Raw genomic sequence first — 26,935 nt, 5'->3', positions numbered from 1 at the left:
AGGATCAGGTATTGACATAACTTGATCAACTGCTCAAGTGAAGTCAGAGGCCTGGCCAGAGCTTGAGAAGAAAGCCTGGTGCTTCTACATGTGTGACTTGTACTGTGGAGGACTGGGGTGCGTCCTGGTCACTGTCTCAGAGGAAGGAGAAACAGGAGAGTTTTAACTCCTTCCCTTTGTTCTCAAGGACTTCCTAGCACCAGAAAGGTGAGAGTCCCATTCCTGTGGCACAGGCTCCCTGGGTTGCCTGCAGAGTGTGGCTGTGAAATTGGAGTCCCTCCGTCCTAGGATTCAGCCTCTGAACTCTCCTCCAACCCTTGGAGGTTCCATGTTGTTAGATCTCTGTGGGAGCTCTATGATTCCTAGGTTAGAAGGCAGAGTTAAAAGCCCCCATGCCACTAAAGAAAATTCAGGGATAGTGGCAAATAAGCACATGAAAACATGCTCAACATCATCAGTCATGAGGGAAATGCTAATTGAAACCACAATGGGACACCACTACATACCTATTAGAATAGCCAAACTTTTGGAGCTGACAATACCAAATGCTGAAAGGATTCAGAGCAATAGGAACTCACCCACGTTGGTGGTGGAAATGCTAACAATGTAGCCACTTTGGAAAGCAGTTTGGCTATTTCTTACAAAAACATACATTTAGGGGCACCTGGCTGGCTCAGTCAGTAGAACATGATTTTTGATCTCAGGGCTCTGAGTTCAAGTCCCACGTTGTGTGTAGAGATGTCTTTTTAAAAAAAAAAAATAACAAAATCTTTTTTAAAAAAAATTAAAAATAAAGTTATACATTTACCTTATAACTCAGAATCTCTCTCCCGGATATTTACTCAAGAGAAAGGAAAACCTTTCTCAAAGTCATCTACAGTCTACTTAAAGACTTCTATGCAATGTTTATAGCAGCTTTATTCATAATAGCCCCAAACTGGGAGCAACCCAGTTGTCCATCAGCCAGTGAGTAGAAAACCGATATATAAAATGGAGTACTACCTGACAATAAAGGGACTATTGATGCACACAGCAACATGAATGGACCTCAAAAGCATCATGTAAAGTGAAAAAAGCCAGACACAAAAGTCTACATATTGTATGATTCTGTTCCTGTGAAATTTTTGGAAAAGGCAAAACTATAGGGAGAGAAACCAAATTAGCAGCTGCCAGAGGTAGGGGAAGGGAACTGACCCTCAAAGGAGCTCAATGTGCAAGACAGTGAACTTTTTGGAGTGTTGGAAATGGTCTGTATAGGGGCACCCGGGTGGCTTAGTGGCTGAGCGTCTGCCTTTGGCTCAGGTCATGAGATCTGGGGGTCCTGGAATCGAGTCTCACATTGGGCACCCAAGAGGGAGCCTGCTTCTCCCTCTGCCTATGTCTCTGCCTCTCTCTTTGTGTCTCTCATGAATAAATAAAATCTTTAAAAAGCAAGAAAGAGGGGACCCTGGGTGGCTCAGCGGTTTAGCGCCTACCTTCAGCCCAGGGCGTGATCCCAGGATCGAGTCCCACATTGGGCTCCCTGCATGGAGCCTGCTTCTCCCTCTGCCTATGTCTCTGCCTCTGTGTGTGTGTGTGTCTCTCATGTATAAAAAGATTCCCCCTAACCCTCTGTTGTTCCAAAATCAGGCTGAGGAAGATGACACTCAGGATACACCAGCTGCTGGGGTGGGGGGCCTGAACATACAATGGCCTGAAAAATAAACCCATACTTGCACGTCAGATGCTGATTTTCCTCAAACCCAGTGCCTACACTTCCATGCCTAATTCTGGCTTCCAGCCCTGGGCAGGGCATGCTCTGACCGAACTCTAATTTGAAGCACTTAATCCCCATTTGTAACCCATTAAGCTAGCCAAAGTTTCTGGACATTGGGGCTGAGCTTGAGGAAAATTTGGCTCGCCTGTTACAATCCCCTCATCAGAAGCAAGGAGCATTTCTGCTTCTGTGCAGAGGGCCACATACAGCCTCATCATAGCCCTGAGCGTATGTTTGTGGGTCTGTCATTTTAGTGCTCCTCACATGGGTCAACTGTGCCAGTGTGCGGTGGGCCACCCGGGTTCAAGACATTTTCACAGCTGGGAAGCTCCTGGCCCTGGCCCTGATCATCATCATGGGAATTGTACAGATCTGCAAAGGTGAGTATCACTCAAACAACTGGGCCCCACTGAACTTTCTGCTCCTTGCATGTACATACCCCCTACACTGTCTTTGGACATGTGCATGCTGAGATTTCCCTATTCTGGCCTTAAATGATTTTTCTTCACTTGCTTGACAAAGGGGAAGAGAAACCATTTTCCCTGGGGTGGTTGGAAGTTGAGCATGCCCCACCTGGTTTTCAGAGTTCAGTTCTCCCATGCTGACCTCATGATTCTAGCACAGCAAGATGTAGACCCCAGATATCTGGGCTCCTTTTGTCCTCTTACCACATCCCCAGGGAAGCTCCCTGCATCTTATATTGTATGTTGTCTGTATCTTAAAATGTGGAACAGAGGAGATTTTTACACATTTCAAAATTACTCATAATCTCTATAAGAGAGAGCTAGACATTCCTGGGGCCCCTGCCAACATTCCTCACTGGATTTGGTCCCTTCCAAGTCCGAGTCTGTATTTGGTTTCCATGGGAACCATGGCACCACTAAGCTCTGCCCAGTGTCACTGCCTCCTGTAGAAAGTCAGATGACAGAGAGCTCCCACCTGCCTACAAGCCCTGAAGGCCATGTGGGGTGCCTGGATATTTACTTCAGAAAATATAATTAAGGTTCTGCTGTTATTTTAACCAGTTGTGTTAAGTTCTCTAGCCAGGTCATATTGTGTAAACTTAAATCACTGTGCATACCTACCTGGCAGGGGAGATACCATGATCATGAAGGTGGTATTCCTAGGGCAAGGCTTATCTGTTGCACTATGGATGTGCTGACTCCTGCAATTTCCCCAAACGTGAAAACTGCAACTGCATAATTTGTGGTAGTGGGGACCCATGTTCATGCTTTCCCCTAAAAAAAAGAAAGTGGTTTACTGTGCTATCTTTTCAGAGATAATAAGTCCCTCCTATTCTGGCCCTAATGCTTTCTCCTGATCACTCTAATCTCCTTATTTCCTGTCCAAAGGCTATATTGCAGATAAATAAGTAAAAAATGGGCAGTTACTCTGTGTTTCATTACAACATCATCAGTGACCTTTCTTGAGGGCCCAGTTGTGCGCAGGACCCTGTGCTCATGTTGGGAAGACAGTGGAAAAGCTCTTTGCAGAAGGACCCTGTTCTCAGGGAATCTATATCATGAAGGGAGGAGAGACCAGATACCCTAGAAAGAGACAGCAGGTTCTTGACAAAGCAGAGTAAGCCATAAACTAACACGGCATTATAAGAACTTATGTTTGAGTATTTGTTGTTCTTCATGCTTTCTTTGTGAAAATGTATAGACTTGAATATACAGGAAGGTGGTCAAGAGACTGACAATGGCCCTGATTCTGCATGTCCAAATACCACCCCCTACCCCCACCCTCCACCCCCTGCACTGCCCAGTGAACTCCCCTGGCCTTTCCTTCCAAGTAAATTTGCCCTTTATTATTATTGTTTTAAGATTTTATTTGTTTATTTGAGAGAGAGAGAGCACTTAGCAAGCAGGAATTGGGGGCAGAGCGAGAGGGAAAACAGGCTCCCCCCTGAGCAAGGAGCCCCAAATGGGGCTCAGTCCCAGGACCCTGGGATCATGACCTGAGCCAGAGGCAGATGCTTAACAGACTGAGCCATCCAGGTGCTTCTAAATCTGCCATTTTAAAAGAACATTGAGAGGGGATCCCTGGGTGGCTCGGTGGTTTGGCGCTTGCCTTTGGCCCAGAGCGCATCCCGGAGTCCCGGGATCAAGTCCCACGTCAGGCTCCCTGCATGGAGCCTGCTTCTCCCTCTGCCTGTGTCTCTGCCTCTCTCTCTCTCTATGTCTATCATGAATAAATAAATAAAACCTTTAAAAAATAAATTAAAAAAATAAATAAAATAAAAGAACATTGAGAACTGTGCTTTGAATCTGAGCCTGAATTTGGACTTCTGGTTCCCACGTTCTGGGGAAAGTCCTAACCTCTGTTTCCCTGCTCCTTTTGGTCATACTTCTCCAATGTGTGGGGTTCGCTGGAAACAAGATAAAGAGCTGGATCATCACTGCAGGGAAGAACTGAGATGGGACTAGTCAGGCTAGAGGCCACCAGGCCTCTGGCTCCTTTCTCTGAGCAGCCTCCTGCCCCTTGCATCCACAGGAGAGTATTTCTGGCTGGAGCCAAAGAATGCATTTGAGAATTTCCAAGAACCCGACATCGGCCTCATCGCACTGGCTTTCCTTCAGGGCTCCTTTGCCTACGGAGGCTGGAACTTTCTTAATTACGTGACTGAGGAACTTGTTGATCCCTACAAGTGAGTTGAAATAGCCCAGCTCTTCCCAAATCCCTTGAAAGGCCACAGAACCTGCTACTAGGAAGAGAGAGCCAGGTGTCCACTAGCCACTTCTCCACCTCCAGCCCCTGTTCTGACCATGACCTGGTCTATGCTGAAGAAACAGTTATTTCCTGGGAACTTAAACCACCCACCCTGCCAAAAGGAGAAAAATGATCCTGTGACTGTCCCAGAGCAGATTAAAAGCTGAAAGAGTGGTGAGATAGCACCATTGCCTTAGAGGATGAAATGTGCTAGAGGCCTCTAGACATCTTACTTATCTATCTTGGGACAGGAGGGTCTTTGTGTCTTAAAGTTGGGGGAAAGGGGTGCATCATGGAGATGGCAGGAAGAGATCAACAGATATGCAGCCTATACTGTTTCATTACCTTTAAATTGTCCTGCCCATTTTAAGACAAAATCCCCACCCACCCACCCCCCACCCAGTGAGAGGGAATGTTGTGCTTGCTTCGGCAGCACATATACTAAAATCAGATAGGGAGTGTCACAAAAGGCTGCAAGGTCAGTTTCAAGCAGAAAGACAAGGCACTTCCAAAACCCCAAGATGAGGCAGGTGCCAGGCCTTTCCCCTCTCACCTCCTCTCCTTCTACAGGAACCTTCCCAGAGCCATCTTCATCTCCATCCCACTGGTCACATTTGTGTATGTCTTTGCCAATGTCGCTTATGTCACTGCAATGTCCCCCCAGGAGCTGCTGGCATCAAACGCAGTCGCCGTGGTAAGAAATCTCACAGTCCCTGAAACCAGGAATGTTGACATAGACTTGCCTGATTGGCCCCACTCACTTTTCCCTGATCCATGAATTTGTGGAATTGGAAGTCATCCCAAGTTCTCAGAGCAGAAGCCACAAGTCCAGGGCCCGGCGCAAACTGACAGCCATACTGAATACAGAACAGTGACAAAGCAGATCCAACTAGTTGCCACAGGCTATATGGCCAGCAAAGCTAAATTACTTACTATATGGCCCTTTACAGAAAAAGTTTGCCAGCTCCTGATCTGGGGCACTTTAAACTCTAAATGTGATGGTTGTATAAAGGAGGCAGGCTCCTCCTCAGAAAGATATAATCTTGCCCAAGACAACATCATTTTTCTCTGCCTTCGTTTCTTCCTCTGGAAATCATGCAGCCTGACCCCTTCTCTCATCATGGAAAAGTGTGTGGCAGTAAACAGTTAGGAAGTAGAAATGATCTGTGCTCTTTGCGGAAAGAGATCATGCAGATCTGAGGTAGTGGTGTCTTTGATACCCAGGGAAAACCTGGGAACCATGCAGTCCCCTCACCTGACTTCACCTGGGCCCCGACACCAGCTTGCCAAACTGTCATCACATGTTTCATCTCAAAAGACTGTAAATAAGGAGGCCCTCTAGGGTCCTGTGGCAGCCTATTTCCATGACCACCAACCTAACCCAGCAGAATATTCTAAACAACCCGCCCCCCATAATGTGCTAGAAATCGAGTTTGTCCTTGGCTCAGAGAATATAGAAAAGGCTAGGCCCTTGACATTTTACATTCCTTCAGTATAGGCAGACTAATCTATAGCTTTACTGCCTCTTTCTCATACATAGTAGCTTGTTCTTATCATGTTTCCCTTCTTCTTATTTCATTTAGAAATTCTCACCCTATAAATTAGAAACCATTTCTATTTTACAGATGGTAAAACCGAGTCTCTAAAATTAAGGACCTTGCTCTAGGTCTCACAGCCCCAAACTGCTGGACTAAGATTTGAACCCCAACCTGCCTAATTGGTGTACAATGTACGTGAGGCCTGGATTCACACAGCTGGCTTCTGATCCCGGCCCTCTACTCCCTGAGTTTGTGATCTTAGGCAAGCTACCTAATTACTTTGTGCCTTAGTTTCCTCATCTGTAAAACAAGGAGAACAAATGTTAGCACATCATCATCATTACTGTTGTTATTATTATTATTACCACCATGCACTGTCTTCTTCAGTTAATAGCCCCAAACACTTATTAAATCCCCATTGTGTGTGATTACCGTGGAAAGGGAAGTGGTGGTACGGTACAGGAGGGGCTGGGGCATGCAGCCCTCCGTGAGGACCCTAGTAGGAAAGACTCAGCAAGGGTAGAGATGGGAGGGAGCCTTCCCAGCAGTGATGTACAAGTGGAGGGTTGTAACCTCACCTTTTCTGCTCATCCCCTTGTTTTCTCTCCTAGACATTTGGAGAGAAGCTCCTAGGGGTCATGGCCTGGATCATGCCTATATCTGTTGCCCTGTCCACATTTGGAGGAGTCAATGGGTCTCTCTTCACCTCCTCCCGGTGAGTGTTGTCCCGGTCCTTCCTGGGACGGGCCATTCTGCTGTGCATATCGCTCTGTGTATACGTAAGGGGCTTGTCTCCGTCAGCAGGGGTCTGTGTGGGCACTTGGGTGGTGCCCTTTTGGGGGGTGATTGCTCACAAAAGGGCATTTGTGTATCAGCTTGGACGCAGAGGGGTGTGTGCTGCTCATGTGGTTACCTGCGATGTGTGTGGCTTCACATGTAGAGGCGAGAAGCCCTGTCCCACCTCATTTCAGTAGGAGCAGAGGGCTGAGGAGGTCCCAGGCTGCCTGATGCAGGCCTCGGTCTAGGCACTCTGATTGGCAGCAGGACAGTGTCTCAGCAGCAGCCCCCAGACCCCCTTTGCTACTTGCCTACAAACAGGCTACACTGGCTTAAAAGGAACCCCACTCTACAAGGGACCAAGAGGGACATAGCCTGGGCCTCTGGGCTGACCTCTCATGGAAGTTCTGGGACCAGCCTGCAGGTGGGATGGATCATTCTCCCTGCTCTAGACAGGTGGCTGTGGGCGGCCTTTCCATGGCCACTCAGGAGACTCAGGCAGAGGGTGTAAAGTGAGGGAAGTGGGGAAGAGCTGAAGGAGAGCATTTGTCCAAAGCCAGGCCCCCAACTCCCAAACTCTCAGGGAAGCCAGAAGCTCAAGTGGGTCTAGGAATCCCTAGCTCCTGACTCTATACCCCAAGGAATCTGGCCCCTACTCAGAATTTCTTCTCTCCATCTCTAGAATGAGCTATTGAGACCAGTAGACGCTGGATGGTTTCCATTGGTGGTGTTCAAGGGTCCCATCACATTTCTGGGAAAGTTCCCTTGCCCCTAGAGCACAGTACCACTTGAAAAATACAGCAAAAGCAATGAGTCTGTGAGTTCAGCTGCTTCCAAAGCCACCCATTACATCAGAAGGAGCTCTCATAAAATGTCAAGGGGGGATCCCTGGGTGGCGCAGGGGATCCCTGGGTGGCGCAGCGGTTTGGCGCCTGCCTTTGGCCCAGGGCGCGATCCTGGAGACACCCTGGATCGAATCCCACGTCAGGCTCCCGGTGCATGGAGCCTGCTTCTCCCTCTGCCTGTGTCTCTGCCTCTCTCTCTCTCTCTCTCTCTCTCTCTCTCTGTGACTATCATAAATAAATAAAAATTAAAAAAAAAATAAAATCTTTAAAAATGTCAAGGGAGTGCCATGTTTTCAAGACCCAGGGCAGGAAAGAGGGTGCGTGGGTGTCCCCTGTACCCCAGGACCCTATGAGACTCACCCACAGCAACCTCATATGCATGTTACACAGGAGCAGTGGCCACCTGGAGTCCCCAGCAGAGGGCGAGCAGTGGAAGAGCAGTGACCCATGAGGCTCTCTGGGATCTATTGGAAGAGAGTGACTGGCTACAGTCACTTTAGAGTGGGGTTTGTCCCTCGGGCAGGCCAAGCAGCGGTCTGCATGCATGCGGTATAGCTGTATGTGCATGCAGGACATGGCAGCCCTGGTGTACGAGGCCTCTGATTTAGAAGCACAGCTCACCCACGAGGCCTCCTCTGCTTATCTTTCCAGTTCCTTCCTTCCTTCCTCCTCCTTCCCTCCTTTTTTCCTCTCTCTTACTCTTTTGTATTTGGTATATGGAGAGGATGACCCTTCCTGAGAAATAGGGGTGTGTGTGCGCGTGTGTCATGCTTAATGTCATCGTCTCCTCTGTTGTCAGCTAGCAGGACATGGATTGTCTCTTGTGAACTTGACACTTACAAATCCTGTCGGACCTGGACAATCACACTTGGTCCTGGCTGCATGTGGAGGAAGGATGTGAATGCGGGGCCCTGGCTATGTGCATGATGAGGCCCGCAGAGCACCTGGGGCTCCGTTGAGTGCATGAGGCTGCACCATAGAGGGACAATGCTGTGTGGCTGCATGAAACTAGTAACAGTGGCCTAGGTAGTTGATGGCAATTGAAGGTGATGCACTTGGGGCCATAATGGACTCCCACACTTCTGCCAAACTGCTGTTGTTAGTTCCACTCCTGCTCACACACAAATTACAAAGGAAGTGACAGGGTTTTTTTTTCTTCAGAACACACAGTGTGCTGATTCTGTGCCTTTCTGTCCCCATTACACCATCTCCCTCCTCCTACCCCTTAGGTATTTCTTTCTCCCTACAAAATCCTAGAGAAAAGAAAAAGCTGTCTAATTCATACTAATATGTAAATGACTCTCAATGGCTTATAATATTCTCTTCTCTGGGGAAGGGGAAGAAGGACTCCCTTTTATGTTAAAATTTATCTTTTTAAAAATAACTTTTAAACATCAACATCCTGTCTTGATATTGTACTATAGTTTGGCAGTATGTTACCAGTAGAAACAAGGTGGATACCTAGGATCTCTCTGTATTATTTCTTCCAACTGCATGTGAGTCTGTAATTATCACAAAAAAAGTTTAATTTTTAAAAAGGGTAAAAAAAATCATTTATATTCCAACTAAAAATTTCATATCTACTTTAGAAATTAAATTTTTTAATAAAGCCTAAGGAAGAAAATTAAAATTACTCATAACCCCATCACCCAGAGATAATCAGTTGGTATCTTTTTATATGACCATAATTTCTAAATTAATTAGAATCATACTGTATGGAATCATACAGTTTTCAATCTTGCTCTTACCATTTGACATTGTATTGTGAGCATGTCCTCAGGTGATGATTTTTTTTCAAAACATTATTGTGACTGTGAAATATCCCATTTTATAGATATATCATAACTTATGTAATCAATCTCTTACTTTGGGGCATTTATGATATTTCCAATCTTATTTTATCATCAAAAGATCTTTTATATATAACTTTCACTAACTATTTATTTCCTTTAGATGGCTTATATGGGAATAGAAAAAGTAGCTTAAGAGTATAAATTTCGGGGGCAGCCCGGGTGGCTCAGTGGTTTAGTGCTGTCTTCAGCCCAGGCCCTGATCCTGGAGACCTGGGATTGAGTTCCATGCCAGGCTCCCTGCATGGAGCCTGCTTCTCCCTGTGCCTCTGTCTCTGCCTCTTGCGCGCGCTCTCTCTCTCTCTCTCTGTCTTTCATGAATAAATAAATAAAATCTTTAAAAAAAAAGAATATAAATATTTAGGGTACATGCATGGACCAGTTGGTTAAACATCTGCCTTCAGCTCAGGTCATGATCCCAGAGTCCTGGAATCGAGTCCCACATCAGGTTCCATTCTCCATCCCCGCAGTGGCAACTACCTCCTGACTAGAGTATCACTGTTTTTAAGGCTTTCTATGGACAGACAGTTCAGTCCCCATCTACCAAAGAACCTATATCCCATGAGGATGGGGGAAGCCCATTTTTAAAGGGACTAAGGTCTTGTGAGACCTATAAACTGAAGGCACAATTATCAGTAGCCCCAGGAGACCCAGACCATACTTAGGGTCTCCATGCACCCAGAGTCCATCCATTATTCACTGGCTGCCTCTGGCTTGCCTGCACCTGCACTTATAAACATGGGTCCTGTGACAAGTGGGCTGGAGTGTGCATGAGAAGGTGGGTACCTGGTTGGGGTGGAGGAGATGCTCCTATGTGAGCAGAAGATGGGTATGGATAAGGGAGACTGGGCTGGGGAGGGAGCTTCCTTGGGTGGTCTGTGGGCCATCCCAGGCTGACCTGCTTTTCTCTCTACCAGGCTGTTCTTTGCTGGAGCCAGAGAGGGCCACCTTCCCAGCGTGTTGGCCATGATCCACGTGAAGCGCTGCACCCCAATCCCAGCCCTGCTCTTCACAGTAAGGGCCTCTCCTCCTGCCAGGCCTACCCACACCCTCCCTCTTTGCACTTGCTCTAAGCTAGGAGTTCACATTTCCCACGCACACCCCTGTCACCCTCCTAGTCCACTCCTAGGTTTCACTGAATCTTAGATAATCAGGCAGATGGTACACATGGGCTGTGTGAATATCAAGAAAAATAACAAGGAAAGACCCTGAGTCCTGAAACACCTTTAGGCTCTCACCCTGGCTCATTTCCATTCTCCCATCTTTTTGGGTCAGACTGAGGTGACTGTCTCACAACTGTATGGTCTCAGAAAGAAACCTCCTCTCTTGGCTCTCCCCTGCACCTGTTACCACAGGGTCGCAGCTTCGGGCCCCCACTCCTGGCCAGTCTCATATACCCCCACCCCTCCCATCAGTCTTCATGCCCAAGGAGTCTCTGCCTGTCTGTCTCTCTGGCAACATCACTGAAAAAATCCATCGTTACAGGTACATAAGAAAAATCATAAAAAAAGGAAGACCGGCAACTAAAAATGGAGAAAAGGAAACTTGGAATAGGGAAGAAATAAAGATAGAATGGTCCAAAGTAGAATCATTTAGGGGGTAAAAAGAAAAAGCGAAGACTTGTCCCCACTGAGTCTTTTAATTTTTTTTTTCTTTCTGGATCCTGAATAAAATATTGAAAATTACTTTGGTGCATCAGAGAAGCAGTTAGATCAGGACAATAGAACTCTCAGGAATCAAGTGCATTCATTGTACATTAGAGGGAGCTTCAGAATGTTAGATACAGGACGAAGGCCTTCGTGATTGGTTAGCTGTGAAGGGTGCCTGATTATCACTCCTACAGTGAGAAAGAACTTCCTGGCACTAAAGGTGTTAGCAATGGCCAGGGTGACTATGGGAGGCTGCAAAGTCTCTATTTTGAGACAGTCATCATAAAATAGCATCATCTGCCTAGAGGCAGTCCCCTGACCTGTAAACAGCTCCACCAGCATCCAAATACCTTACTGATCACTGATGAGCTTCTCCCGTTCCCCACAGTGCATCTCAACCCTGCTGATGCTGGTCACCAGCGACATGTACACACTCATCAACTATGTGGGCTTCATCAACTACCTCTTCTATGGAGTCACAATTGCTGGACAGATAGTTCTTCGCTGGAAGAAGCCTGATATCCCCCGCCCTATCAAGGTGCGAGAACCTCCCCTTGAGATCCCTTCCCCTTCCTCTACTGGTCCTAGCGGCAGCTGAGATTTTTAATCAGCTTGTTCTCAGCTGCTGACTACAGATATGATCTACCATCCCTATGATGGGAGCAGACCCTTTGGACAGCAAGGGCCATGTATGAATGGGGACGGAATTTCCATTTTCTTTTTTTAAGATTTTATTCATTTACTCACGAGAGACACAGAGAGAGGCAGAGACACAGGCAGAGGGAGAAGCAGGCTCCACGCAGGGAGCCCGATGTGGGACTCGATCCCGGGACCGTGGGATCATGCCCTGAGTTGAAGGCAGGCGCTCAACCGCTGAGCCACCCAGGCATCCCCATTTCCATTTTCCACTGGAGACAGAACCAGAGCAAATTGTAGCTGGAAGAATAAGTTAGGTTAAATGATACTTTCATCAGGTGGTTCCTTTGTTTTCTATGACTCTTATGAACTCCAGTTGATTTTTCAAGGCTTCCTATCTTTCCAATATTTCCCTGAACCCCCTGGTACAGCCAGTCTCCTCTTCATCCCTCCAGGTGTCTGAGTTCACTTGAGCTATGTCTCCATCCCAGAATGAGTTTCCTTCTCCCATTTGCCTATATCCAAATTAGAACCTTTGACCACATAGGCCTCATATTCCTACTCTTCCTTGAAGCTTCCCAGCCCACTGCAGCCCCCCACGAGACTCCCTTTTTATTTTTATTATTTTTATTTTTTTTTGAGCCTCCCTTTTTAAACTGCTATGGCCCTATATGTAGTAGGGTGCCTGGTGAGCCTACTGATGGCTGCAAGAGATAACTATGTGATGGCGATGAACGGGATTGCTCAGAACAAAATATGCAAGAGCGCTATAGGATCTCCTGCAAATTAGAGTACAGCCCTGAGCTATTTGAAACATCCTATTCTGGAAACAGAGGAGACTAGATCCTTCCAGAAGATTCTTCTAGCTAAGGAATTCCAGCTCTCCAAATCTGTTTTCCACCACCACCTTCCTACCACTCTTAGAAAGCCTGCTAGAGGGATGACAAGGTAGGATAACCCATCCCTCTCCCAACCCTTGCATACCCTCTGAGAGGAGATGACAAGGAAGAGAAAGGCAGCTGAATCTAGAGTCTTGAAGAAGACTCTACTGGTAACTCCCACCTGTGGCCAACAAGATTGCCAACAAGCCCATAGAGCTAATGCTTCTTTCTGAATAAAATCAAGGCCCCAGACTACCTTATACTATGGTAGGTTTCCTGCCTTCTCAGAGCTTGGCAGACTCATCATCTCAGATTGCTTGAGAGAAAAACATTGAGACTGGTCCTGGCAAGAAAAATGGACATTTGCCATGTGGTGCCCAGATGAGAGCCCTACCTAGAACCAGGAAAGGGGAAGGAGCCTGATAGACCCAGGCCACTTCCTTCTTGCCCCTCACTCATTTCTCCACCTTTCCTCCACTTTAGGTCCTCAGTATATATATATCAGGATATCGGTCCCCATGGGCTTCCCTGGCAGAGGCATAGATGATAAGGCCTTGTTTGAGTCTGCCCAGGAGAAAAGAGATGGGCAGTGAGGATCATTCCCTCCCTAGTTTGCCCCTCCTCTACTGTCCCAGTACCTAAGTTTACCAATATTTATTGACATAGCACTTGATTTATCAGGGCTTAGGGTGTGGGAGCCACAGAGCTGAGTGAAGCCCAGCCTTTGCCCTCAAAGGTACTTCCCTGTGGATTGAAAAGAAGGAGGATTCCCTGATCCTGGCGAGCCACAGAGTCCACATAGCTAATAGCACGTCTGCTCCACAGATCAACCTGCTGTTCCCCATCATCTACTTGCTGTTCTGGGCCTTCCTGCTGATCTTTAGCCTGTGGTCGGAGCCCGTGGTGTGTGGCACTGGCCTGGCCATCATGCTGACGGGAGTGCCTGTCTATTTCCTGGGTGTTTACTGGCAACACAAGCCCAAGTGTTTCAATAACTTCATTGGTGAGTTGTTAAAGGCGCCGGGTAGCTAGAAGATCTCCTCATCTGGGTTAGGTCTCTTGGTCTAGGAGGCTTAGGCTTAGTGCACAGAGCTCTGGAGAAGAAGATGAAGCAGGAAAGGGTGGGTGCCTTCCCAAGAGACTTCTGAGGAGAGGAGAACTGCTGGTGTTTGCACACAGACCCTAGTCTTGGAGGCATAGGCAACCTGACAGCCATTCTGCAGGAGCTGTTCTGAGTAGAGGCCAGTGGGGAGCCTCGAACTGGTGGTGCCCAGGCTTAGGGAAGGTGGGAGACTAGGGCAGTCTGCTGGCTGCCTGGAGACCCAGGAGGAGACAAGGTGACTGTCTCCTGGAATAGGAGTCTCCTGAGGACACTGGGAGCCCTACTGAGGCAGCACCTGGCATAGGGGAGCAGAGTGGGGCCTTGAGGTCTGCTTGGCCGGGTCAGTGGGATGCTCAGCACTGACCTGTTGGGTAACCTCCCATAGAGTCGCTAACCCTGGTGAGCCAGAAGATGTGTGTGGCTGTGTACCCCGAGATGGATGCGGGCTCGAGGACAGAGGAAACGAATGAGGACACAGAGGAGCAGCGGCAGCCCATCTACCAACCCACTGCCTCCAAGGACAAGGAGCAGCCCCAGCCTTGAGGACTGCCATCCCCTCTCAGCTGGCTCCTCCCTCCTACACTCCCTCTTCCCCTCCTTTCCTGCCTAGGTCCCCCCAGCACACACACACACACACACACACACACACACACACACACCTCTGCTTCTGTCAAGCAGGGGCAGGACCTGGGTGTGTGTGATAAGAAACTATAAACAAAGACATTGACATTTGTACCCAAAGAACCAGCCTCTCAGCACCAGGGCCTGTATCCAACACCCTCACTAGGGCTGCTCTAAGCAGTGGGAGAAGTGTGGAGCTGCTGGGGGTACCCTACAGGGCCTTCCGCACTCCTCCACTTGCATCCTTGGGAGCCCAGTTCAATACTGCCTTCCCCCCACACCATTCCTGAGCCCAACAGAGGCCTCTGCTCAGAGAACTGGAACAGAACAACAGTGAATCAGTTGGGGAGGGACAGACTCAAGCAAATCTGTCATCATTAAAGGTCAGCTGGAGAGAGCTATATCACCCTCCCTTCACTAGGGACCCAAGAAATCAGAGCGATACTTCCCTCTCACCCTCTCCTCTCCCCCTCCTCATGGTAACATACCCCCACCCCAGCTTGGGCTCCCTGTCCAGAGCAAGGTTCCTGTCAGGACACCACCTCCCTACTGAGCTATGGACCAATGAGCAGGAGAACTGCCCCCTCCTCCTAGCCCCAAGCCAGGCCTGTGGAACAGATTGGGAAAGGCTCAGATTGCAGAAACCCAGCCCTGCCCCTCTCTCCTGCATCCTGACCCCCACTCGGTGCCAAAGCTTCTTGAAGCCAGAAAGTCTTCTTATTTTCAATGTAGTGGACATTTCTCTCCTAATGGCAAAGCTGCTCAGCTCCTCCTCCCTCCCTGCTCCACCGAGGAGCGGTCACTCCATTACCCCTGCAGCTACACCCCCAACATACCCCCATGGAGCCAGCACTGCCAGCACCCCCATCATGCCCTCACCCTCCTCTCCGGCTTGGCTGTGGGACCAACCGGTGTGAGGGCTCCCTCAGCCCTTCAGGCCCGAAAGCCAAGCCAAATCAGCCTTAAATCGCCTCCCATCCAAGAACTGGACCTAAAAATACTCCCTGATTTCTAGCCCTCAGGACAGACTTGGTATGAAAAACCTTCCTGGAATGGAGGGTGCTTTCTCACCCACCTCCCAGAAGTGCCCATCCCCTAACCTCGGAGACTGGGGAGGGAGTGTCTTCTGAAGGCCAGTTCCTTCTTCCTCCCCCAACCCCAACACCCCCCTTTCTGGTCCCACCGCTGCCCCCCTGTCTTCAGACAGCCTCCCACGCAGGATGAAAGGGCAGTGGCTGAAGGTACCCATCTTGGAGACACGTTTTCTTTGGTATATGGACTTCTGGCCATCCTGTGGGCAGAGGGTGCCTTTCCCTGCCCTCCAGAGGAAGGCCACTGTGTTTACCCTGGGCCTTGCAGCCTCCCTGCCATACCTGCTGTGCTAAGCAGGAGTCCCCCCTTCCCTACCTCCACGTACTATCTGCTTAGACTAGAATATGTGGGGAATCCTCCTGGCTTGCTTGGCTCTCCCAGCTTCCCTCCTCACCTGCCTGACACCCCTACCCCCCCAAGGTTGGTGAGATGTCAGGTTTAGTTTGAGTTCTGGTCCCTTCTGAGTGGACCCCAGGTGGGCTGGGGCTGGCCCCTGGCGGGTCAGGGGACCATCCTCTTGTTCCCTCTTCTCATTCCTCCAACCTCCATCCCTCCTTCAATTGTTGGGGTTTATTTGTCTGTTTGTTTCATAAAGTGAATGCCTTACTTTTTGGATAAATATTTTTGAAGCTGGCATTTTTATTTCTTTTGGATTTTTTAATGTAAGGTTGTTTGGGATGGGGAAGGCATTAGTTATACCTGGAGAATAATCTTCCATTGTTGAGTTGGTTCAGAGTTAGAGTTTGTTTTGTGGAGGGTTTGTTTTTTTTTTTTTTTTCTTTTGATGTAATAAAATTTTAAATGGAAATGAAGGTGGTGGTGGTGACAATTCAATGGTCTTCTGAGACAGAGTCCCCAGGCATTTCCTATCTTCATCAGGAGGTCTCTGGTTGCCAGGTTCCTTCCAGGATGACATTCCCAAAAGCCCTTGCTCTGTCCCAGGGACCCGGTGCCAGCACATTCAAAGATCTATCTCTCAGGTTTTGGGGGGAGGAGTTGGTTTTTGTTTTTTAACTACCTCTCATTTCTTCAGTGAAGTCACAAAGTGTTAAGTAAGTTCCTGCTCTGTGCACTGCATTGAGAGCCTGGAAACTAGCTAGGGAGAAGAACCGCGTTACTGCACAGGTGGGAAGGTGGAGGACAGCACCGAGCTGAGTGGGGGGAGGCAGAGGCAGAGTGGCTCCAGAACTGCTCGGCAAAGACTTCTGGCCCTGGGGCAGCTGGCACCAAGTAGGAAAGGAAGGGACAGGCTGAGCCTGTGGAGAGATGCCAGGGGGACTTAGGAAAGCACCCAGCCAGACCCAAGGGGTTTGACAGGAGGGATTAGGAGGTGAGGCGGAGTCCCCTCAGCTGCATGGAATCGAATGAGAGAAACGTGTCTAGTCAAGGACTAGGAAGGCTGTTGAGTGAGGACAAAGGAACAGGTACAGTAGGGACACATCTGCTGGTGATTTAGGGTTAATTGCTGGAGGAAGTTGATGGGATTAGACCCAGTCCTTGCTTGGAGTGCCTCCTTTGTGGGCAGGTCTCCCTGTTGCCTGACCTGGGGTGGCAGTACTCCAGAGACAGCACTTCTGACAGACATGGGCGGGGGGGGGGGGGTGTTATGACATCATCCTCCACCATCTGGGATACGTGAGGACACAGGCAGACAAGACGCCTCCACTCCCAGTCCCGGGCCAGCCCCAACACTCCTCATCTGTGGCTGGCATTCTTCTAGAGGCCGGAGGCGTGCCAGTCACAGGGGCACAGAGGCTTGGCTCTAATTTCCAGGTCAGCAGCCACTAAACAGCTGTGTGTCCTTGGGCAAGTCACTTAACCTATTTAGCACTTTCTTAAAAAAGAAAAGGGGGGGGGAGGATTGAACCTAATCAAAACCAAGCAGAGGCTAGTCTTATGCAAGAGGCTGTTCTCCAGGTCTCAAATCCACCCTTTTGAACCCCCTCTTCCCCACTACACACACTTTTCCTTTCCATGGGCTGCCAGCATATTCTCCATGTTGCCCCATTGCCCTCTCTAGTGCCTTCTCACACTGTGGAGACACTTGTTCCTCCTATCCGCCACCACCAGCAGGAGCTCCCCACTCCCCCATAAAGTGACACGTGCTGATCTTTTTAACCTGGTCAATGGGCAAATGTGGGTCTCTCCCAGGACAATGTGCATTTATTTTTTACCCTGTCTTAACCCTGTCAGCCACTTTAATGGTAGGAATTCAGATGCTCAGACCTTAGGAAATTTGGAGATCACTGAAATTGTGGTTCCCTAAGCTTTCATTTGTTAGTCACACAACACACCTGATGACCGTTGTGTCCAAGGAGTTTGCTATGTGCCGTGAGAATAGCAAATTATCCCTGAGTTTTCCAAGTCAGCACAGACGCCAAATACTTTGTTCCATGGTCTCCATAAAAATACTCATACTTGGCAATCCACCTTCCCTTAATTTTAATTTGGGCAATATGGTCACTACAGCTGAAGGGGTCCAAAAAATGCATCTGACCTTACCCTCGAGGAGCCCACAAGGAAAAGAAGGCAAGGACGTGCCTGGCACATACGTGTGCACTTTAGGGCCCTGCTGACTGCCGGCTCCGCGGGAGCTGTTGCAGGCAGGAGCTGAATCTTCCAGGTCCCCAGTGCCTGCCCAGGGCCTGGTACCTATGTGCCCAAAAATGCCTGTCAAATTGAGGCATCAGGTGAGGCTACAGATAGTGTGTCTGTTTAAAACACCCAGAAAAACCACAGGGGGTGGTCAGAGGAAGGGCAGAAAAAGACTGAGCACTCACTGAGACCAGTTGCTCTCTATGCATTTTCTCATTCAAAGTTTAATTAAAGGGGAGCCTGAATGGCTTGGCTGGTTGAGCATCTGCCTTGGCCTGGGTCATGATCCCAGAGCCTCCACAGGGGGCTCCCTGCTCCCCAGGGTGTCTGCTTCTCCCTCTGCCCCTAACTCTGCTTGTGCTCTCTCTCTCTCTCTCTCTCACACACACACAAATAAATACAATCTTAAAGAAAAGTTTTTGGTTCTTTAAAAGATTTTATTTATTTATTCATGAGAGACACACAGAGGGAGGAAGAGACACAGGCAGAGGGAGAAGCAGGCCTGATGCGGGACTCCATCCCAGGACCCCTCCATCATGACCTGAGCTGAAGGCAGACCCTCAACCACTGAGCCACCCAGGCATTCCCCCCTAAAATTTAATTAAACAATCCAACAAAGTAGATATTACTACTGCCATTTTACAAGTAAGATAAGTAACTTGCCCGGGGTCAGCAAACTGAGAAGTGACAGAGGCAGGATTTAGGCCCAGGTCTCTGTGACACCACCACCACCACCACGCTTGGCTGCCTCCTTGCTGGAAGGACCTGGTGAAGAGGGTGACCTTTAAACTGAGTTAGAGTCACTAAGGTAATACACATGCATTGTTTCCATTAAGGAAAACAGCAACCAAAGCAGCAAGGAGAAAATGACCCCGCTGACCAGGAAGGGCTGCTTTCCACTCCTGAGCAACTCCACAGAACCCAAGAACCCCCCCAACCCCCAGCTCTTGTCTGGCACTGCCCTCCCAACCCTGTTCCTGTCCAGTTCCCCACCTCCCCCGCCCAGACATCCAGAAGGCCGCCTGCCCCCTCCAAACCCCTCGGTTACTGGGAAACATGATGTCAGTTCTCCAGCAACGTCAGTCAGCCACCAGCCTGGGAGGTGAGGGCCCCGAGATCCTTTATCTCCCCAGCCTTTCTCATTTCCTGCGGCTCTGTTTGCACACTTCCCTGCTTCCTCCAGTGCCCAGCGCCCAGTACCCAGTCCCCGGGCTACTGACGCAGTCTCCCCACCACCCGCACCCCCGGCAGCTGACTGAGGGCAAACAGGGCTCTGTGAGTCACACACAGCTCCCCCTTTCCCTGTCCCTTCTTGCCTGGGGGTTTCATTAGCCCTCTGCCCTGTCGTCACCCCCACTCCACATCAGTGCTGCGTCCTTGTATGACCTTGGGCCTGGGGTTCAGCCTCTCGGCCTTGTTTCCCCTCTTTTATAAGGCGAAGATAAAATGCCCTCGGTCTTCCTGCTGTTATAACTCACAGAGAAACGGTCAGCATGGAAAAGTGAATGCTTCAATGACCAAAAAAGTATAACCCCAGAAAATGCCAGGCCTTAACCATCATCATTCCTTCAGAATCGGAGAGGGCTAGAATTTCTCTGCGTTGAGACAGGGCCCTGGCCTGTCTTCTCAGCTCGCCCACACCCCGAGTAACTGCACTGCAAGCCCCCACCCCGCCAGGATTCCCCTTCCTCCTCCTGGAGGCCCAGCAGGGGCCTGCCCTCGCCGGGGCTGTGGAAGGCTGCCCCCTGCCGCCCACCTGCTGCCAGACCGCAGCAGCCCCTCAAGTCCCGAATTCTGGACCCATACTGCCGCCTGGAGGTCACCGGAGGCACTCCTGCCAAACCGAAGTCGTTCAGCTCTGGTACCCGTTTGACGCAAGGTCCTTTGAAACGGAGATGAGACAGAAACCTCCTCATCTGGGCCCTGAGATGTGTCTCCAGGATGCACACAGGTCTCCCCATGTCAGGTCAGGGCTTTGGGAGAGAGCATCTCCAGTTGTGCACAGAAGGCTCCTGGGGTAGCTGGGGTGGTGAGGAGGGAGGGAGAAGCTAACTAGAGGGGTAACTGGCCCAAGGTGAGGGCAGTTTACATCTGCAGACTTTATTTTAGCGTCCAACGCCACACATATCGCCACTGTGGCCTGGGCCTTGGTGAACCCTACTTATTAAACCTCCTGGCCTCCACCGGCTACTCACAGCATTTGCTCGTGATAAAAGAGCCAGCAGCTCGTTTCTGTGTCCTTTGCTTTTCCGGACCTATCGTCCCCTTTGTAGGTGACGGTCTACAAGTAAAAACAGAGCCAGAGCAGCGCCTCTAACAGGAGATAGTGGGCAGTTCCCAGAGGAGAAAGAAAAGGGAAGGTCTGAGAAGGGGCTGAGCATGAGATCAGAGGCGTGGAGCACAGGCTTCTCCTGGAGACCCTGAAACAGTCCCAGGAAGAGACGATGACAAAACAGAAGGCTTCTCAAGCCTCACAAGAGGAAGTGGGCCTGAGAGACACGCATCGAGGTCAGAGAACGGCCATGCAGAAGGAAAGACAGCAAACCGAGCTGCAGTGAGCGCTGGAGCCCTGCAGCCTGAGGCACAGGAAACAAGGCAGAGCCCCGGGACCAGCCAGCGCAGGGGCAGGTGCCAGCCTGAGGCTCTGGCCGCGCAGAGCAGTTGGACGAGAGGCCGCGGGAGCCACCAGAGGGGTGCAGCTGTCGGCTCCTAGGGCCGCAGCCGGCCTGGCCTGGGGCGCGGGGCCGAGTCCTGAGCAGGTGCCTCAGCCAAGCCTTGGCAATCAGCAACAGCGCCAGGCTTCGAGGGCCACCCAGGGCTAGAGCACAAGAGGGTTTGGGTTTGGCAGACCCTGCACGAAAACGCAGCAAACAAGCGTGCTTTGCACCACAGGGCCCCACGTAGGGCTTGGTCCCAGAACCTATCACTAGAACCCCCTCCAACAGCGCCCTCTGGCCTGCACCCAAAAGAATGCCCTGGGGGTGGGGCTACAGAAGGAACTGACTGCCCCCCCGGGGTAGGTGGAGCTCAGCCTTGGGGGAACCGAGAGGGAGGCGTGCCGAGGGAGGAGTTCAACTCAGGCTGGGGGTCGGCACTGGATGAAGGTTTTCTCTGTTCATTCTGACTTGGCACCTCATTCTGCACAGAACTTTTCGGAAGTCGGAGGGAGAAGGACATTCAGAGAGAGGTGTTGCCCTCAGCGAGGACTCTGGAATCCCCTGGACTCAAGAGGGGGTGGGGGGAGGCATCCCCAGAAGCATCGGCTCCCAGGCATCTCAGAGCCCTGGCTTGGACCCCGACCAAAGAGCTCTCCCAAAGGCTACATAGGCCAGGGGCCCCATTTCTCTAAGCCCCCGCATCCCTCCCTCCGGGGTGCACCCTGCCCCTCCCTGAGTCACCCCAGAGAGAGAGAGGGGAAAAAAAGGGAAGAGAAAAGAGACATTGACTACAGAGGAAGGAAAAGCAAACAGCAGAGGAGGGAGAAGAGAGGCCACGCAGGAGTGGGTGACAGAGGAGAGGGCAGATCTAGGGCAGATCTAGGGCAGGGGGAGTTAGGGAGAGGGCAGACAGAGCATCCCAGAGGGTGCCCCAAGAGCAGGGCGGCAGGGGCGGGGAGCAGAGGGGGCGGGCCGGCCATGTCCCACGGGACCTACTATGAGTGTGAGCCCCGGGCTGGCCAGCAGCCACTCGAGTTCTCAGGGGGCCGAGCGGGGCCTGGGGAGCTGGGGGACATGTGTGAGCATGAGGCCTCCATCGACCTCTCTGCCTACATTGAGTCTGGGGAGGAGCAGCTCCTCTCTGACCTCTTCGCGGTGAAGCCGGCACCTGAGGCCCGAGGCCTTAAGGGACCCGGAACCCCTGCCTTCCCCCACTACCTGCCGCCTGACCCTCGGCCCTTCGCCTACCCCCCACATACCTTCGGCCCTGACAGGAAGGCGCTGGGGCCTGGCATCTACAGCAGCCCAGGGAGCTACGACCCCAGGGCTGTGGCCGTGAAGGAGGAGCCCCGGGGGCCAGAGGGCAGCCGAGGGGCCAGCCGTGGTGGCTACAATCCTCTGCAGTACCAAGTGGCACACTGTGGGCAGACGGCCATGCACCTGCCCCCAGCCCTGGCAGCACCCAGCCAGCCCCTGCGCGTCCTCAAGGTAAGAGCAGGTCAAATCTCGTCCCCGCCCCCCGGAGGCTGGAGGGAGGCCCAGTGCTGGTGGGGGACCCTGCGCTCCCACCGATGCTAACAGGTCCCTGTGTGATGTTGCTCTGTGAGACCAACCCACCCCCAAACCCTCTGCGCCTCCCTGTGAAGGCACTCTCCTCCTGAAATGAACCCCAGCGCGTGGCTGAATCCCGGAGTGTCCTGCAGGCCCTGTGGCCAGCCGACCTGCCCTGACCTCAGGTCCCACCAGCTTCTCTGCTGCCCATCAAGCCCCTTCCTCCCGTCTCTTTGCCACCTGCTTCTAGAAGAGGAAATGCCTGCAGATTGTAGGACTAGGGACTCAAGATAGATTGAAGGAAAGTGGTTCTCAGACCATGTGGGAACATGAAGGGGAGTTTTGGTCAGAGAGGGGGACCCTCTACACGCGGCTGGGCATTCCCTGAGAGCCAACAGCTGGCTCTGGATCCCATATCTCTTCGATGCCCAAGTGTGCTCGGGCTGCTGGGATTCCCGCCCGGCCTCCACTCCGCTGCCTGGCCAGCTCTCACCTGCGGTCCCTTTGTGCCTTCCCCTCCAGGCCCCTGTGGCCGCCGCCGCACCCCCCTGCAGCCCCCTCCTCAAGGCACCATCCCCGGCTGGCCCCTCACACAAAGGCAAGAAGGCGGTGAACAAGGACAGCCTGGAATACCGGCTGCGGCGGGAGAGAAATAACATCGCCGTGCGCAAGAGCCGGGACAAGGCCAAGAGGCGCATCCTGGAGACACAGCAGAAGGTGCTGGAGTACATGGCGGAGAATGAGCGCCTCCGCAGTCGTGTGGAGCAGCTGACCCAGGAGCTGGACACCCTCCGAAACCTCTTCCGCCAGATCCCTGAGGCTGCCAACCTCATCAAGGGCGTGGGGGCCTGCAACTGAGCCCGGCTGGCAGACTGTGACACCAGCCCCCCACCCCACCCCGCCCCCCTGGCCCAGCCTGACCCTGGGATCCTGCCCTGCTGAGGCCCTAGAGCCCCTCACGGGCCAAGCCTAACACAGAGACCATGGACAACTGGCAGCGGGTGGCCGGGGAGAGGACAGATGCCAGCATAATGATTCTGTAGCTGAATAAAATTGCACTATGACTCAGCAATGGGCCTGGACACTGGGCCTGGGGGTGGCAGGGGAGGGGGGTGCGTGTGTGGCATGGGGGCTTCAAGGGTGGAGAATGCACAGGCTGGGTCTGCTACCTCTTGGTTTCATGCCCGTTTAAATGAATGCCCAAGAACGTAGACACACTGCCCCAGCACATCGCATGGTCGGGCAAAGCGTCTGCCACTCTGCTCCTCTCTCCCCCTGCCCCTACCCCAACCCACTCCACCCGTCCGGATAATGAAGATACCCCATGCCTGCAACCCCACAGGACCTGGAGCAGTCTCTGGATACTTCCCTGACAGAGTTCTGTGGCTTGTGGGGAGATCCCAGCACCACCCAGTCCCTTATGCCTAGGCCTGAGAACCCCAGCACCTTGTAATATAGGTCTGGAAGCTCCTGTCAGCTTCCAGATGGCTCTGCCATACTTATGGTCCCCTAGTTCTGAATCCGGGACTCAACCCCTTCTCTCAAGTTCTACAACTTGAGGCCACCAGGCTGACATCCTCTAGTGGCTTCCTCATTGTCCCTCATTCACTGGGGCTGGGGTTCCCCCATAGCACTTGCTTGGGGGAGGACTCCAGTGGGATAGGCCTTGAGACCTGTTTGTATAAGAGAAAGTTGATAATGAGAACAGTCCACTTCTGCCAGTGAAACCCCTCATGCTAAGTGTTTTCTCTTTCATAGAGCTCCAGCCCAAGAGCCTCCTTCTGCATCTCCCACCAGGTTTTACTATTTGTGTGACCCAAACCAGTTACCTCTCTCTGTGCCTCAGTTTCTCTGTCTGCACCATGGGGGTAGCATCAGGACCCACCTCACAGTGTGGTTATGTACATACACAAACGTGGCCTGGCACATAGTAAGATGAATATTCGTCATTATTCCGTTTTGCTGGCACGGAAAGGACCTCAGGATCTCACCTAAACTTCTCGTTTTGCAGGTGAGGAAACTGAGATCTCAAGGGGAGAAAGGGACTTAGCCAGAGTCACATGGTTGTTTAGAGGCAGAGCCAAATAGCTCCAAAAAAATCACAGATCTTAAGAAGTGCTGGAAGAGACCTCAGAGGATCATCTGGTGGGCTTTGGCCTCAGACGAACAAGATAGTGTGAGCCGCATCTTACAGATAAAGCAGCTGAGGGCCAGAGGGGATAAGAGACGTTCTCCTGAAGCTTCTCAATCCCTTTGCTGCATCAGCACATGGCACCTGGCTCTACTCCATGCTCACAGCCTTCCCACAGAGGCACACAGCACCGGGCGGGCCTGACAGTCCCATTCAGTAAGTAACCAGGGACCAGGGACGGTAGACAGAGCCGGAGACGTGAGCCACAGGACACGCTAGTCTCTCTTTGACCACTGAGGATTTTGTAGGCCTCCCTCTGAGAAAGCCTGAGTTAGATATCAAGGAATAACTTCCTTTTTAAAAAAAGTATTTTATTTACTTATTCATGAGAAACACAGAGAGAGGCAGAGACACAGGCAGAGGGAGAAGCAGGCTCCATGCAGGGAGCCCGATGTGGGACTTGATCCCGGGACCTCAGGATCACACCCTGGGCCCAAGGCAGATGTTCAACCACTGAGCCACCCAGGCGCCCCTCAAGGAATAGCTTTCTGAGACAGGGAGAGAGACAGGGTCCTCCCAGTCTCCACTCTGTCTCCCACCCTTGCCCCATCGCCACATCCCCAGCGACAGAGACCTCATACACTTCGGGCATCCATGTGCACTGTGGCTGCCTCACTCAGGACTCAATTCCTTTCTTGCCTTTGCCTCTGTGTCCCTCAGGCACCCTCTCCTTCATCTGTCCCTGGATCCACTGCCCCAGATCTGGTCTGGGTAGATGGATATGAACCTCACTGGATGGTTAATTCTATTCCCTCACCCTTGGGGCCTCCCAAGTTCATAAGGGGAGGTGCCTGTCTCTGTCTATGTGGATGCCCGGGAGAATCCCGCTCCTCCCTTTCCTAGCCCGGGGGATCGGGTTGCATAAGGGGGGTTTGTACAGAACAGGATAAGTGACTCAACCTCCGGATTTCCTCCTCTCAGCTCGAGACCACTGCCCCTTGACTTATTTTCAAGATTCTGGGTGATGGGACCTGGGTGGCTTCAGCGTCAACCCCATGCTGCTTTCCCACAGCTCTGGACTGGGTCTCCTCCCAGCCCCCCACCCACCCTGCGGCTCCTCAGGGCAGGTGCCTGGGGCACCAGGGTTGGTGAAGAATCACAGTCCCACCCTGAGAAAGGAGCATACCTGGTCCCTGCATGATGACAAGTGGCGAGCATGCCCTGATCCTCTGGCAGATCATGTCCCAGGGAGATGACAGGTAGCCAGAAGCCACACTTTCTGCAAGAGGCTTTTAACCTGACCTCAGTTGGTTTGGATCAAAGTCATTTGTTCAACAAGTATTTGCTGAGCATCTTGCCTGTGCTGGGCCCTCGAAAGGTGCTAAGAACCCTGTGGTGACCTAGACAGACCCAGCTCTTGGCTGAATGTGTAGGAAGATAAAGGCAATAAGCAAATGCACTGAGTGTCTTCCTTTGCCCTTCTAGGTCCCCTCTACCCCGGGTCATCCTGCTGTGTTCCAGGAGGGACAGGACATTGGAGGGCAGCAGGAGGGTCAACTCGAGTGCTTCTCCCCCAGCTCTCTCCTGTCAGGGACGGGCACCCTCCACTGCCTCCTCTCACAAGATCCCTGCCCTCTGGCCTCAGGCGCAGTAATGGAGCTAGCCAGTTACTTCATCATTCCTTGCAGCTTTCCCCCAAACCCTTCCTTCACGCCTCTACAAAGCACCTTCAGAAAATTCACTAATTACTTCATTTGGGGAAACCAAATAAACAAGCAGGGGAGCACCTGGGTGGCTCAGTGATTGGGGCTTCAGCTCAGGTAGTGAGATCTGGGGTCCCAGGATCAAGTCCCATATCAGGTTCCCCACAGGGACCTGCTTCTCCCTCTGCCTGTGTCTCTGCCTCTCTCTCTGAGAAGGAAGGCTATTTGGTGATACCGGGAAGAGAGAGGAAGCTGCCCAAGGTGAGCCAGCCAAGGTCAGTCCTGCAGTGGCTGCTTGTGAAAGCTGCTCCCCTGCTGGTGCACACCTCCCCACCCCACCCTCCATGGATTGCCACACGCCTGGGCCCCCAGGGCCCCCATCCCGGTGTTGCAAGATCCCGGTTGGGGTTGTGGGGGTGGAAAGGGGCCCCTTCACCTCCACCCCTACCCTGGGCCAGCCAGGGAGGGGGCTATGGGATGCAGGGGGCTGTATGGGAGATCCTGAAGCAACCATAACCAAGGCTGGCTGAGGGCCTGTGCACCTCCCCTTCGCCGGCCCCCAGCAAACACACTTCTCCTTTCCTGCACTCTTCCCAAGTAGGGATGGTCTGACTTGGACAGGACTCCCGACTGGCCTGTCGGTGAATGGGTACTATAAGCAGGCCTGGGCCCAGAAAAAACTTCAGTGGCATGGAAAGAGTTCCCTGAAGCTACCCTGCTGGAGATGGAGTGGGCATTTTTAGAGCAAAATGGCTGCAACTGGCTGTCAATTCTGACTTTTGGAGTAGCAGAAGGGTCCTAGGACTTGGGAAAAAGCAGGCTTTCCACCAGGGAGAGCC

General features: G+C 51.6%; 2 protein-coding genes and 1 non-coding gene across 5 annotated transcripts in view; all 3 read left to right on the top strand.

Annotated features, from left to right (window-relative positions):
* The window catches only part of SLC7A8 (solute carrier family 7 member 8), a 49,292-nt gene extending 33,021 nt beyond the window's left edge, over nucleotides 1–16,271 (top strand). For both annotated transcript variants that reach the window (XM_077908625.1, XM_077908626.1), the window contains 8 exons: nucleotides 2,011–2,136; nucleotides 4,253–4,406; nucleotides 5,039–5,162; nucleotides 6,618–6,721; nucleotides 10,396–10,492; nucleotides 11,516–11,665; nucleotides 13,470–13,647; nucleotides 14,132–16,271. In XM_077908625.1, the coding sequence (XP_077764751.1) occupies nucleotides 2,011–2,136; nucleotides 4,253–4,406; nucleotides 5,039–5,162; nucleotides 6,618–6,721; nucleotides 10,396–10,492; nucleotides 11,516–11,665; nucleotides 13,470–13,647; nucleotides 14,132–14,289 (1,091 nt within the window). In that variant the 3' untranslated portion in view covers nucleotides 14,290–16,271. The remainder of the gene's footprint in view (nucleotides 1–2,010; nucleotides 2,137–4,252; nucleotides 4,407–5,038; nucleotides 5,163–6,617; nucleotides 6,722–10,395; nucleotides 10,493–11,515; nucleotides 11,666–13,469; nucleotides 13,648–14,131) is intronic.
* On the top strand, nucleotides 2,834–2,995 carry LOC144321468 (U1 spliceosomal RNA). Its single transcript, XR_013387124.1, has one exon. It is a non-coding gene; the product is annotated as a U1 spliceosomal RNA (small nuclear RNA).
* Nucleotides 16,272–21,022: 4,751 nt separating the features above from the next.
* On the top strand, nucleotides 21,023–23,334 carry CEBPE (CCAAT enhancer binding protein epsilon). Of its 2 annotated transcripts, XM_077908624.1 has the most exons (3): nucleotides 21,023–21,241; nucleotides 21,986–22,199; nucleotides 22,785–23,334. In XM_077908624.1, exons 1-3 carry the CDS (start codon nucleotides 21,153–21,155, stop codon nucleotides 23,118–23,120), a joined length of 639 nt encoding a protein of 212 aa, XP_077764750.1. In that variant the 5' UTR covers nucleotides 21,023–21,152; the 3' UTR covers nucleotides 23,121–23,334. The 2 variants fall into 2 exon arrangements, with proteins under 2 accessions (XP_077764750.1, XP_077764749.1); XM_077908623.1 differs by having other exon boundaries at nucleotides 21,093–22,199.
* The last annotated feature ends 3,601 nt before the right edge of the window (nucleotides 23,335–26,935 follow it).

This window comes from Canis aureus, chromosome 9 (genome assembly GCF_053574225.1).
Source record: "Canis aureus isolate CA01 chromosome 9, VMU_Caureus_v.1.0, whole genome shotgun sequence".
Classification (NCBI taxonomy): Eukaryota; Metazoa; Chordata; class Mammalia; order Carnivora; family Canidae; genus Canis; species Canis aureus.
The sequence above is the reverse complement of the archived record's forward strand: the minus strand, read 5'-3'. Positions and strand labels throughout refer to the sequence as shown.

Bases quoted from the DNA above. Each gene is read 5' to 3' on its own strand.
- CEBPE (XM_077908623.1), top strand. From the start codon at position 21,153: ATGAAGGTTTTCTCTGTTCATTCTGACTTGGCACCTCATTCTGCACAG. The intron at 22,200-22,784 runs GTAAGAGCAGGT...CTTCCCCTCCAG, and splicing joins AGCCCCTGCGCGTCCTCAAG to GCCCCTGTGGCCGCCGCCGC.